This window comes from Electrona antarctica (assembly GCF_951216825.1).
Source record: "Electrona antarctica genome assembly, chromosome: 15".
Lineage (NCBI taxonomy): Eukaryota > Metazoa > Chordata > Actinopteri > Myctophiformes > Myctophidae > Electrona > Electrona antarctica.
Window position 1 is genome coordinate 8,077,096 of NC_136796.1, and position 14,290 is coordinate 8,091,385.

The 14,290-nt window shown below is 44.1% G+C and overlaps 1 protein-coding gene across 3 annotated transcripts; it reads right to left on the reverse strand.

Moving 5' to 3' along the window:
• Positions 1-348: 348 nt before the first annotated feature.
• LOC306939061 (uncharacterized protein) lies at positions 349-13,902 on the reverse strand. Of its 3 annotated transcripts, none has more exons than XM_079523526.1 (12): positions 13,770-13,902; positions 11,799-11,833; positions 11,085-11,162; positions 10,846-10,988; positions 8,922-9,041; positions 8,596-8,653; positions 7,094-7,621; positions 6,171-6,310; positions 4,898-5,005; positions 3,997-4,054; positions 3,243-3,314; positions 349-2,812 (listed from the first exon to the last, which is right to left on the reverse strand). In XM_079523526.1, the coding sequence occupies exons 2-12, from the start codon at positions 11,821-11,823 to the stop codon at positions 2,202-2,204; spliced, it is 1,941 nt and encodes a 646-aa protein (XP_079379652.1). In that variant the 5' UTR covers positions 11,824-11,833; positions 13,770-13,902; the 3' UTR covers positions 349-2,201. The 3 variants fall into 3 exon arrangements, with proteins under 3 accessions (XP_079379652.1, XP_079379653.1, XP_079379654.1); XM_079523527.1 differs by having other exon boundaries at positions 13,696-13,902; XM_079523528.1 differs by lacking the exon at positions 13,770-13,902 and adding an exon at positions 12,553-12,568 and having other exon boundaries at positions 11,799-11,915.
• Positions 13,903-14,290: the final 388 nt, after the last annotated feature.

Sequence of the window (14,290 nt, forward strand, 5' to 3'; positions counted from 1 at the left end):
GAAAGGTTTCCATAATCAACAAGCAGCATTTGTGAGATTCAGTAGTTTCAGTCAGACCTGTTGAAATAAAGTTATAACACTGTTGTTCTTTATCAACACGCTTTATCATCATTCAGTGTTTGAAACTATTACTCTATTGCAAGTGTTACTTCACATTCTTGTTGCAAATTCCAAATCAACTGTAAGTTGGTTTTGGCAAATTATTGAATATTACTAATAGGGGTGTCCCGATCATGTTTTTTGCTCCCGATCCGATTCTGATGATTTGATTTTCAGTATCTGCCGATACCGATTTTTCCCGATCCGATATTTATATTTTTATAGAACACTTAAGCCATATCACAATAGTACAATATCCAGTCTAATATCAATATATGGATATAATATTGATACAAGGATGTCCCGATCAAATTATTTTGCTCCGGATCCGATTCTGATCATATGAAAATGACTTGATCAGCCCTGATTCACGATCACGTGATCGGATCAGGACAACCCTAATGACTAATATTTGTTGTTTACAACAGAGCTCTATGGAGTGTCGAAGCTCTCTCTCTCTCTCTCTATATATATATAAATATAGCTCTGGTTTCAACCAAGTAGATCCCTGGCCTGTTCATGTTCAATTAGAAACGTTGCAATGTCACAAAATACAAAACTAAATTCTCTTACACTCTGTGGTTCTCAAAGTAGGGGTCCGGGGTGGGGACCCCCTAGGTGTCCTTGAGGTGGTTCCAGGGACACCCCAGTTAAATGATAGATAGTTAGTATCCAAAGGAACCCTTACAGGTCTGTAGTTCTGTACCACTGAGAGCGTACAAAAGGTTCCATCTGTACACTCTCGAGAGGTATGGGTGGTCCGTGGCCTAAAATGGCCTGCCAAGGTTTGAGAACCAATGTCTTCCGTGTCTGTGAGATGCTTTCCAATAACATACAGGTCTTGCTGTGATCGTTCCATTCCTTTTTGAATTACTAACCAATACATTGAGAGAATTTGACTATTGATCTCCAAATCCATCGAAGAATAATAATAAACAACAATAGGATGGTTGCAGTGATAAAAAAAAGAAAACAAAATAAATTCAATGTGGCAGTAAAACTATAGACTATTACAGTCCACTCGCTCCAAACACAGGAAGTAAAACGTATTGTCTTTTAACCACATGAACCCCTTGCGTCCCTATTCTGGGGCAAACATTCAGCAAAAATAGCAGATCTACAAGCTCACAACCGCACTTTAGAGAGCTTGTGGATCGGCTAATTTTGTGAAGAGATTTGGTGTAGAGGTAAAAAGGAGGGGGACCAAGTATAGAGGATATAGGGTTTAAGTGGTTAAAGGAAAATTGAATCTTTTTTTGTGGTCTTGTAAAAAATAAGTAAACTTTCAAACAAGAGTTTCTGGACAAGCAAACAAAGATGAGTTCACAGATCATTTCAGAGCCATTATCATATTTAGCCAGTAACAAAATCTTGACATGATTTATAGACATCTAACAATGTCAAATTGGTGATTTTAGAACATTATATTTTTCAGCTTGTTCACATATTAACAGTCAATCAATGTCAAAGAGACGGTCGTTTGAGAGTCTGTTGCTTCTGTGTCAAGGCTTTGGGACATGTTTACGTTAGTTGTGCAACCTACCAACATACATACTGCCCTCAAATGTTAAGTCATTTCTGTGACTTAAGATGCGAAAGTTAAGTTAGTCTCCTGCATAACATAATTGTCAATTTAACATGAAGTAGGCTTTGTTTAAATGAATAGTGTGGAGAAACCTATTTCCACTAGCTTTTGATACATTTCTTCATCTTTTTCGATATAATAGATGTCCCAAAAAAATGTGAAATAAACAGAAAGAAAGGGAATTGGAAACGTGGGATATAAAAAACAAAATATCCATGTATAAACAGAGCATTGTTGTGTATAGTATACTGTAGTCCCTCGTGTCGCTCCTGTGAAAGAAACCATTAGAGCGACTGATGGTTGGACCAGCAGATGTGAGGCAGCTATGGAGCCACCACGGCCCAGAGAAACAGTTTTGGGGAATATACGGTAGCATGTGTGGAAGCGGGACATGTCTTTGAACATCCTCTGTCCTTTGAACCTCCCCTTGATGTCAGTGATTAAAATATCTATATGTATTATTTAAAAAAAGAAAAGAAGGAAAATAGTCGAAGTATAATGGCTATAATTTAACTGGCTAATTAAACCAATCATTGATGCGGCGACTGTCCTCGGCTGGGTTTCTCTGCTGGTCTAAGTAGTGTCTATCAGTAAAGTAGCCATCCCTGGCCTCTTGATGGCCTAAAGTGTCCCACGAGGTCCAGTACTGTTCCTCATGCTGGTCCTCCTCGGCCAGTGTGTCTTGGTCTCCGCCGAAGAGTTCATTCTGTAACTCCTGTTCCTCGGCGACTGTGTCTGTACCGAAGAGTTCATGCTGTAACTCCTGTACCTCGGCGAGTCTGTTCGTGTCTGTACCGAAGAGGTTGTGCTGTCCCTCGGCGAGTGCATCCGAGTCTTCACAGAAGTCGTCGGGCCGATCGATGAAGTGAGGACCAGAGATGTACTCCTGGTGGGGCTCCGGTGAGGGGCTTGGGGGCGTGGGGTCGGCCGGGGGCAGCACGGGCAAGTCGTCCAGGGTGAAAGATGTCCTCTCCAGCACCAGGGGCCCGTAGTTCAGAGGGAGGCTTACCTTGAACACCGGATTGTTCTCGCTCTTCCTCTTCCTCTTTCGTCCCTGCCTCGACTGCTCGCCGGCATGCTCCTGCGTCCCTCCCGTGCCTGAGGCCTCTGCGGTGCCATCGCTTGGCCCTGCAGAGAATAGAATGGAATGAAGACAATTTGAATGCTGATAGGTTAAAAGGCAACAGAAAATAGACATTAGTAAGGAAGCAGAGTGCGCGACTCATCACTTTCTGTGCATTCTCAGCATTCCTACGATTCCCATATTATGCATTTCTTCCTGGCACCCCATATACCGTCTATGGTTGTCATTACATCAACCTCCTACGTTGAGAATCGACACGACAGGGCAGTCCTGGTGTTTGACAAGACACAGAGGACTGCTTTTAATGGAGCTTTAGCCCTACCACAAATGTACAGTGATAGTTTAGTCACCCCTACAAAAATCAAAACAAAAACACTTTTATTTGGGTAGTCTCTTTAGATAAGTGCCCAGGTAATTTTCCTTCTTATACGGTTATAATAACATGGCGATAGTTTCCCTTTACGAATCACACACCTTGTATGGCCCATCGTGTCGTCTGCTTGTCAGCCGGCGTCCACACATTACCATCCCCCAACTTCTTTATACCTGAAACAAAGAGAAAAAATGAGAGAGAAAGAGAGAAAACATGGGAGGATAATATAACCTAGACAACGGGTTTAGAGGCAAGGAAGGAGTGGTTGTCCCTAAATCAATGACTGATGAGGCGGTTAGAATATGAAAGACGGATGCAAGATGAAAAGACAACACTGACTGATGCAACGGAAACGGACAGAAACCACACAGATGAAACGGCAAGGTTAGAGTAAAAAACACGGAGAATTACAGAGAATGAAGGAAGTGATAATATAAACAATTGACAAACAACAACTGAAACGGCAGATGGCTCGACCGTAACAGAGGTCAAAAGGAGAGGGAGGGGATAACCGCCTGAGGACAGGTGTCAAGACGTTTTGGTGCAGCCATGCAGAAGTGGGGTCTCACAGACAGTGCCCACTGCGAATGTGGGGATCCATTACAGACTGTGGAACACGTGCTGACCATCTGCCCCATATACCGGCAACCGAATGGCGATCGTGGGTTAATTGACCTAGACAATGACACACTGGACTGGCTTGCCGCAACGGAGCAGAAGGTCTAAGGACACACGACAGAAGAAGAAGAGGAAGAAGAAGAATCAGCGGAACGGACGCTCCTCGTGAACAGAGAGGAGGAGAGGGGAGGAAGGATTAAAGAGGACAGTGGACGATGCATGCGGTTCTGCACTTACACCAGTGGTAACTGTTACCAGTCAGTTGGCTGCACAGGGAGGTTGGTAGCCACTTCACCTAGGAAACACAATATGGTCATGGTGGGTGTGGGAGGTGGCTTATTTTTGGGGGATTGGATTGGCAAACAGCCATTTAGGCCTGACCTCAAAATTAAAAAAAAAGTCTTCTGAAAGAATATATATTCAAGATTTGTGCCGCATTTTTACGATTTTTCAAAAATAGCAGACCTACAAGCTCGTAGTGCGCCACTCGCTGGCGCGCTATGAGCTTGTAGATCTACTATTTTTCAATAGCTAGAGTATAACATAATGCTTAGTTAAAACACCAAAACGGGTTCCCGTTCAGAATGGGTTAAGTTTATGAATTGGCTGGATTTTGGATCAGAATAAACTATCAAGATTGGAAGCATTCATATTTCCAATCAATAGGGGGCACTAACAATCTGTGCCATGCATAGCATCTCTAGCTGAATAGTAAATATGGGGGTTAGGTTGTTTCAAAACAACAGAAAACATGTTTTTAATGCAGTGAAAACAGTGCTAATAGTACTTTTGATGGCTAGGGATTGTAGTGTGTATAGTTTACAAACCCCAGGGCCTTTCACTGTACAGGAAACACCAGCTCAACGGCTGCATAAAATGTGGGAGAGCTTGCTTGGTATCTGTTCGATCTGTGTGTTCTTCCATTTGTTCTCTGTCTATATTATTTGTAACTCTCAAATGTCAGAGGAAGGGGACAAAGAATAATAATTTAAAAAGAACATTTCCGTAATGTGCCCACTGCCTAATTTCTTCATGGGCTAGAATAGGCTGAGATATCCTTCACAGACTGTTTTGTAGGCTACTGTGGGTATAGGCTTCATCATTTTAGTTTGTATACCTGTTGTACAAAATACGATACCTTGACTTGTCCTCTCCCGTCTTGTTGCTCCACGGTCTGGGCCATGGACAGGTACAGGTGCCTGTCACAGTTTCTCATTGCGCCCTCGCATTCAGGCTGCATTTCCACCTGCACACACATTCTTTCAGTGCATTCAAAATAGGCTCAAAACTATCTAAATCGAAATGCATACTGGTGTTAACGGTAACGCACCACAATGTTTCTCAAGCGAGGGTGCATGAGCCAAATGTTGGGACATGGAATGGAGACAAAGGTGATGGAGCAATTGGGCCAATTAGTGTTTTGAAAACGATGGCCTTGCCAGAAGTTGCCGCCTTGTGTACTAGGCTGTGTGAGGAGTCACCTTGAAGCGTAGCTGTTATCTGTCCTTGTGATAATGTGATATGTCCTTCTGAGTTCCAACTTCCTAGCAGTCTAAATATTTCAATACACAGTTGAATGACGGCCTGGTGTTTACATTGTTACAACACGAGTACAGTTTGGTCGGGCCCGGCTTATCAACGTGTATGAATACCGTATGGTTTGGAAATACCAATGTTGTCCAATGCTGATAGCTGAACATGCGTACCACACAGGTTCCAATGCCTGACAGCGAGACTCCAGTTTGATTCCGGTCCGGATTGACATGTCGATCCTATTCTCTCTCTCACTGACTGATCAGGCTTCTCATCTACTGTTCTATGAGTGTAGCTTGACCGTATGTTACAAAGTCCCCTCTTATCTGTGTGTAAACTGGCTCTGATCCCTGCTGCTTTCTCTCGATAACTACTCGGCCATTGACTGTAATTAGCTTCCATGTTAGAAATACAAAGTGGATCCAACTCCGTTTGCCTCATCATCCTGATTCATGCAGAATTCCTCGACAATTACTTGGTCCTAATAGCATGTGTCCAGAAATTCGTAGTCTTATGTGTTTTCTCGTTATAGACCTCTCTGACTTTTGTATGGAGAACTGTCAATGAGGCAGCACAGGACCTTTGGGGAGACACAACTGAAGAGTGCTGTAGCACCCCAGCTAAGACAGGGGGTCTATCAACGCATGGGGAAAAGGGGTGGTCACTGACTGTTGGGACTGGCTAAGACAGCCTCATTGATTGTAGAATGAGTGCGTGGTGCTTATCTCATGCAGCTAAGACACGGTCTTGGAAAAAGGCTGCACTTTTGGATCATGCGCAAAAAAACAGTTAAGACACCAGTGACCGTGTAGTTAAACTTGTAGTAATGGTGATGAACACAGTTCAGATGAACACTAGTGAACACAGAACACACTGACCATGTAGTTGTAGTAATGGGATGAACTAGTGAGGTGATGGATGATGCCGTCATGAAGGGACTTGACTCGACAGGAGTGACACAGGAAACAGTGCGAGCGTCCGTCCTCCTCCCCTCTGCACTCCACCACACGGTCCAGACCTGGTGAAAACACGTGGAGACACACACACACAATTTAGTTAACTTATTGATTCAGCATGATTTCTCGTTTTTATTCATACCTATGAGCATGATTTCTCGTTTTTATTCATACCTTTGAGCATGTGGCATATGGGGGAAACACTGCTGCCTACCATTGGTACTTCCTCTACCGTCTACCCCCTTAGCAATCTGACAACCCATCGTCAAAAAATAAATGAAAAACAGCACCATCTTTTCCTTTTGAATTGGACTAGTCAACAATCTGTCTCGAGAGACTACCCCCTAGCAAGCATACAGTGTATAGTGCTCAAGTGCCCCCATCCTGTTCCATCACACACAAAGCCATAGCTGTTTTTTTAACTTTTCTTGAACAAACCTTTAAGAATTAAAACGTGTTTTTTTTTGTACTTCGAGACTGTCTCCAGTATTTTGCTTGTCAGTTTGGTACAAAGTTTGAGGAAGTGAAAGTGACCCTACCACAGCTTCCCTCTCCCGAACACCAACAGACCAATTGTGTTCGCATGTACACTTGACACAGCCGAATGCACCGCGGTGAATTCGAACCGCCATAGACTTCAAGGTTCAAGGGAGTTTATTGTCATTCCATACAAGCACATGTACGATAGGAACGCTACTTCCTTGTTGCTCAGATCGTGGTTATATGGCGCTCCACAGTAGTTGGCATGGTCTTTACCACTGCACCAACCCAGCGCCATCCAAAAGGGTCTAATGTGAATACTTGAAACTTTCTACCGCAACAGATTTGCATGTGTAAAAACTCACCGATAATAGGATTGGTGTCTGTATAGCCATGGAGAAAGACGTTGCTGTGCTCGGATTGACCAGGGGGCTTGAGTGGCATTTGATAAGTCCCTGGCAACAGGACCGAATTCTCCCACTGCCCAGTGGTTGGGGTCGTCAATGTAGGGGTGGGAGGCCTGGTCATCTCAAATGACTGTTTTTGTGATGGGGTGAAATCAACCGACTGCTTTCGTGAATGGGTGAAATCCACTGACAACGTTTGTGGTTGGCTGAAATCAACTGACAGCATTTGTGATTGGGTGAAATCAACCGAGGGCTTCTGTGATTGGGTGAGAGCCTCGAGGGAAGAGGCTGATTGTTTTTGTGATGGGGTGAAATCAACCGACTGCTTTCGTGAATGGGTGAAATCCACTGACAACGTTTGTGGTTGGCTGAAATCAACCGAGGGCTTCTGTGATTGGGTGAGAGCCTCGAGGGAAGAGGCTGATTGGACGGATGAGTACAGCTGGGCCCAACGTCCATCTTTGACGGCGTGTAAAAAACTTATTGCTGTGGAGAAAGGGAGAGATCGTTCATTTTAGATATCAAGTCAATTAACTACTTACAGCTTTTGATGCACAATAGTTGTGTGCAATGCGTGTAGTCTAAATATTTCAAGACACAGTTGAATGACGGCCTGGTGTTTACATTGTTACAACACGAGTACAGCTTGGTCGGGCCCGGCTTATCAACATGAATACCGTACGGTTTGGAAATGCCAATGTTGTCCAATGCTGATAGCTGAACATGCGTACCACACAGGTTCCAATGCCTGACAGCGAGACTCCAGTTTGATTCCGGTCCGGATTGACATGTCGATCCTATTCTCTCGCTCACTGACTGATCGGGCTTCTCATCTACTGTTCTATGGGTGTAGCTTGACCGTATGATACAAAGTCCCCTCTTATCTGTGTGTAAACTGGCTCTGATCCCTGCTACAGATCTACACGCATCATTTTCACTATTTTGAAAGTTTTAAAATATTTAATCATTTTTTGCCGCAATCGATGAGTAATTAGTCGATTTAGGCTACATTTATAAAAAGGACAAAAATAGTCACTAGTTCCATGAATGTTGCACCTCTAATTTAAGGCCTCTCTGTGTGCATGCAAACCTCGAAACATGTTCAGAATCACAGGAATGTCACAGGATCTGTATTGTGACATACAGGTAGAGTTAGGAGCTGATTTTATACCCTTGTATAAGACAGGATTATGGTGCGTATACATTCAGGAGAACATGTTGGAATGTTATTAGATGTACTGTACAGACGCTCACAGGGACATACTAGTGAATCAAATCAAAGGTATATAGTGCTAACCTGACTCCACCAGATGGGGCAGCAAGTCTGCCTGAGAGTTCCCAGATGGGAGCAGGAGGGGGGAACCCAGTGTACTCTCTGCTGCCCCATCTGGCGGAGTCAGGTTAATATAGTGCAGGAAGTGTAACAAATAAGTCCTAAATAAAAAAAGATGACCCCTGACCTTCGGACTCTCTGAGGGACACCATCATCTTGTATGCAGCTGGATCCATTTCCATGACCTTGAAACATCATGTTGACGAAGAAAAAATAATGAACATACAAAACACATAGGGGCAGTTGGAAAGCACACACACACACACACACACACACACACACACACACACACACACACACACACACACACACACACACACACACACACACACACACACACACACACACACACACACACACACACACACACACACACACACACACACACACACACACACACACACACACACACACACACACACACACACACACACACACACACACACACTCTACCTGTACGTCCCCGGGTCCCTCTTTCTTCTCCAGCACACGGGCCAAGTCCATCAGGGGCCAGGCCAACTTGGACAGGTCCGTTACCTCCCGTCCGCCCATAATGTACGGGTGACAGACTTTCTGTCAGGAGAGACGTATGGTAAATAGTGTATTTTATATGCATTTATTACATGGCTTGGTTGAATGCTTGATTCTGATTGGTCAATCGCTTAATTCAGCGGTGAGTTATCTCATGATAATGACCGCTCCGCTGTATAATGACCGCTGCCTAATCAAACCCTCTGAGCACCACCAGCTGCGCCCCGCTTGATTTACTGCTGTTTCCAACATAACAGCCATGTAAACACACACACTAGTGACACACAATGTAATTTACAGCTAAACATTGCTCTTAAAAATGTTTTTGAAAACATTTGAGTGAGAAATAGACGAAGCAGGACCCGAAAATGGATTCTATTTGATCAACTCACTTCCTTGTTTTCTGATAGTGCTGCAGCCCTGCAGCTGGGCAGACGCAGCCAGCGCGAACTTATGGAATACTTTTTTTGTTGTGTTTTGGGTCAATGTATTAATTTATGTTAGTTAGCCATGTAATAAGCGGGATAATATCCCGCTATATAATATAATTCACCTTCAGGGAGTGTAACCACCTCGGCTTCGCCTCGGTGGTTAAACTCCCTGTCTGTGAATTATCTCCCGACAATGACCACCTAGCCAGATATTATCCCTTACTTATATAGCACCTTTATCCAAGGCCCTTGTGCATTACATTCACCCATTCACCTTTATCCAAGGCCCTTGTGCATTACGTTCACCCATTCACCTTTATCCAAGGCCCTTGTGCATTACGTTCACCCATTCATGCACACGTTCACACACTGATGTCCCAGGAAACCATGCAAGGCACCAACCTGCTCATCAGTAGCAATTAGGGGTTCAGCGACTTGCTCAAGGACACGTCAACACTACCTCTGGGGGATCGAACTGGGAACCTTCCGGTTCCAAAGCGGCCCCTCTACCCCTGTGTCACTGCCGCCCTGTCATCCCTTATGGCTAGAAGGAGTGGCATCAATGTGTGAAAATAGGTGATCTACAAGCTCACGGCGTTCCTTTGAGCTTGTAGATATGGGCTATTTTTGGCACGCGACACGGCACGACACGGAACTTAAGGAAGTATAGCTCAGCTACAGTGTTTCGTCCCTGGCTGAACTCCCTCCAAGTCAAACTAATGAGCAGTCTGTACTGCCAACTCACAGACCTTGAAAACGGAACACAGAGAGGAGTGAACGGTCTCCCGGGAGGCCGGTACTTTGAAAGTGTCCTGGCTGCCACAGGAAGAGATAAGGTGGTTTCAGGCAAGATAACGTGTCTGCCAAGCATCTTCATAACTACTCTTTATTACTCCTTTTTAACATCGACATGGGAGGCTTTTCATATTAAAAGGGCCTTGAACCCCCAGTAAGTGTACTACTCATAGTCTAGTCCACTGATTCTCAACCTTTTTACAGACTCCAAGCATTCGGCCACAGACCCTATTTGATACAATAGTTTATTTTTATCTTTGGGACCCCATTCTACCGTTTAAGAATGGATTGTTACAGGTTTGGTCCCCAACTATCAATCAGCAAGCTGGGGATCCCCCTCAAGGACCCCTGCGTAGAGAACCATGGGGGACTGTATTTGTAATGCACTTAATAACAGTTACAATCTGTAAGGGCTTACTGGGCCACATAACGAAGGAAACAAACAGTCCTGAAAGACCCTCAATCATGTGAGTAAAACCTCCCAAGAAGCAAAAATAAAAGAAGAAACCGCAGGAAGGATCACAAAGCAGGGGCTAAGGTGTCCTTCGGGAGTTAATCATTCGGGAGTTAATCATAGGTGTTTGTGGCACCCAAAAAACACAGTGTCTGTGTCTACTTACAATGTAGTTGCATCTGTGGAGGCTTCCCATGATGTGGCTCCGTATGTCGGCCTTGCTGACCCGACAGGCGCACACGTCACACAGATACAACACCTCGTTGCCGCCTGGCCCGGCCTTCACGCATTCTGTCACACTAGTCAGACCTGAAACACACATGGGTCTTAATATGAATTTTGCACAGACACACACACATATGCTGTAATTCAAATGTCGCAAGAGAGAGATATGTTGCTGCTGACCAATGATGGGTTGCAGTCTGTTCTGGTTGTTCAGATAGACCCGTAGAGAGTGGAGGAGCAGGCTGCTGCCTGCCATACCTGCAAGCAGACAGTAGTGGAGTTATGGGTGAGAAAGAAAGAAAAGCATACCTGTGCGCTTCCTCTGGATGCTGCCCTTGGTTTAGGCAGTGGGTGCTCAGCGCAGATTAAAACGTTGCAGAGTTATGCTTAACCTAGACTCCGCCGTACGACCGTGTCGAACACTGGAAACAGCCGATCTACAAGCTCACAGCGCAAGATCGGCTATTTTCGGCAGAGAGAGAGAGATCCAGTCCCAATCCCCGACGGCACGACACATGCATGTTACCCAAATGTTACTATAATTACGAGTATAATTGTAACACCATACATTTCACTGTGTAGTTTATGAATTGAACACATTGATAAAGGTCCCTGCTGCGTTTCCAATTGCTGTGGATGACAGCGCAGTGTGAAGGCAAACACAGTAAATTAAATATGCCGAATGGCTCAACTTCTCTGCCCATTCGCATCGAGTCTACCGAAGTATTAGGTGTGAATGTGACTTGAGTCAGGTCACTTCAAATCTGATTATTTTTTTGAGGTCCACAGTTCAAATATGATAATTTCATCACGACCTGAAAAGGTTGAGAACCACAGCTACAGAACTAACATGCTTCAGCAGCCGCCCCAATCCCCCCTACCCCCCTGACGTACCAGTGTTGGCCCCAGCAGTCTGCATGCTGTGGAACCTGCATGCGTTTGAGAGAGAGTGGGGGAGAGAGACAGATAACAGACAGAGGAATGTCAAGGCAGTCAGTCCACCACATATTTCTGCAACAAAACAACAACAAAAAACTGTGGTTGCTCTCAAGCGTGAACCACGTACTGTCTCACCCACACCTCACGTTTGATCAAAGGACCTCTAAATCATAGCTATTCCCACAGCGAAGGGCCCAAGGTTTGATCTGTACAAAAACAAAATCTACATGGTTGTCGTTTTGTTTGCTTTTTTACAGCTATGACTGCAATATTCTGGCTATCCTGTTGTTAGGGGGTGTTTAGAACAAGAGTGTGATTAAGTCCTGCTTCAGCTGATTGTGTTTTACTGAGGTATTTGATAATACAAGTTGTCTTGGAAGTACTAGTGTGGAAGGCAATGCCAAATTCAAGTAGTAGAGGAGGCTGAATAAACACTAAACAGTCAAAAAGGACACGCACATCTAAACCTATAGGCTGGGTGCTGGATCAAAAATAAAGTCACAATGAAGAAATGAAAAAATCCGCACACCATCTGATGCTCCCAAAATATCTTTACTGGTAGGTAACGTTTCGGGCCGCAGCCCTTCCAAATTCCAAATTCACACACACGTGTCGCTCAACAGCATTACTAGATAATAACCTCCTCAAACTAACAGCATGTGACATTTAAAAAATGAACATACAGTGTGTGGGACAGTGGGTGTCAAACCTGCAGCATCCTGGGATTGTTATCCTCAGGCTGTCAGGCTGTAGTGTCTGCCTAAGAACATAAATAAGGCATTAGCTGCTCCTTTTGACACCTTTAAGTGCTAGTCCAGGGGTCTTGTCCGGGGACCCCTAGGGCGTCCTCAGAGATACTGCAGGGGGGCCGCCAAATCTTTGTGTGATAGATTTTAGGGACTTTTTCTTGAACCCTAAGTTGACAGTTTGACATGCATTAGCTAGGCTAGGGACCCCCATTTAATGATATTTCTATGGGACCCTCAATTTATATTGTAAAATCAATGTTGATTTAACTCTACAAATGGAACACTGTACAAATGGAACCAAATGGGTCCATTTGGTTCCAAACGATCATTTAGCTGCAGGGTACCCCCTGGAACTTCCTCAAGTACCCCTGGGGGTCCCCGGACCCCACTTTGGGAACCACAGCCCTAGTGTACACGTGTGCTCCCTCTGGTTCAGAGCACTAACACTTTCAAGACTCTACAGGTGATGAAAATATGAAATCCTAATAATACTTATCCAAACAAACAAACAAGACAAATAGGCTACAAAAAAAACTAATGTGCCTCACAATTTCTAACGCTTCTACTACAGTGACCACCAGATGGCGACACAGGTAATGTAAACACGGAGGTATTCTTTTTTTAGTCAATGATCTGATCCCCAAATAAATCACGGCACGAATTTAAAATGAAAGCGTATCTTTGTATCTTGCAATTTAAGTTAAGCGACTTGTTCCCATTTAAGCCACTGTCAACCAGTGTTTGCGAAATGCAAGGAACAGAACAGCAACTGTCTGACAACAAACCTATCAGAGATTTCCACGTGTTTTTCAGAAAACAGAAACCGATACTGATCAACGGACGGTCATAGATCATACATAACTTTGACCAGCTGTCACCGTTTCGCCATTTCATTGTTTTCAATTAAGTGCCTTCATAACATCAAATCACTAAAATTCTAAACAGAAAATAGTAAAATACACTTTCCCATTGAACTCCCAATAAGGTCACGGCATTCGATAAGTCACCGATGGCCGTGTAACAGTCCAGCTGCTCTCGGCAATCAAACACACAGATCCGACCGCGTGTTGTTGTTTTCTAGAACTTTCCTCGTCGTAACTTACCTCTAATGTCCGCGTCGGAATCTACTTTCACTTTAAATGGATTTAATCAAAAAGGTCGATCAATGTTTCCCCACCTTCTAGTAGCCTGACGTTACGTTAAATGAAAGACCTGGACTTCCTCTATGATGTGTTCTCCACAGACTGACAGTGAGTGCGGGCGTCTCGTCTCCAAACGACTCCCTTTCTCTGATTATCTCTGTTGTTTTGACTCCACCACCACCACCACCAGGCAAATAGATACAACTTTTAACAGAGCGTCAAACTACAATACCCACAATTCCCTCCCCCATCAGCATTCTACCACGCCGAAACTTTTAATACTCTATGCGCCGAAAGCCTGGTGAGGCGAGGTTAACCACGCCAAAGCACTTTCTTTGATTTAATTTATTAACAGTTTGCAGTACATTTCAATACAAAAACTGTCAACTGTGAGTGTGGACGACACCATAAAGTATTACACTTGTTTACAATTGGATCCACCATTTTCAATTCATCATTGATTGATTGATTGATGTATTAACAGTTTGCAGAATTACAGTACATTTCAAGCACAAACTCAATACAAAGACTGTTAACTGTGAGTGGACGACCCGAT

Bases quoted from the DNA above. Each gene is read 5' to 3' on its own strand.
- LOC306939061 (XM_079523526.1), bottom strand. From the start codon at position 11,823: ATGCAGACTGCTGGGGCCAACACTG. The intron at 11,163-11,798 runs GTACGTCAGGGG...GTCTGCTTGCAG, and splicing joins GACTGCTGGGGCCAACACTG to GTATGGCAGGCAGCAGCCTG. The intron at 6,311-7,093 runs GTGAGTTTTTAC...TGTTTTCACCAG, and splicing joins AGACACCAATCCTATTATCG to GTCTGGACCGTGTGGTGGAG.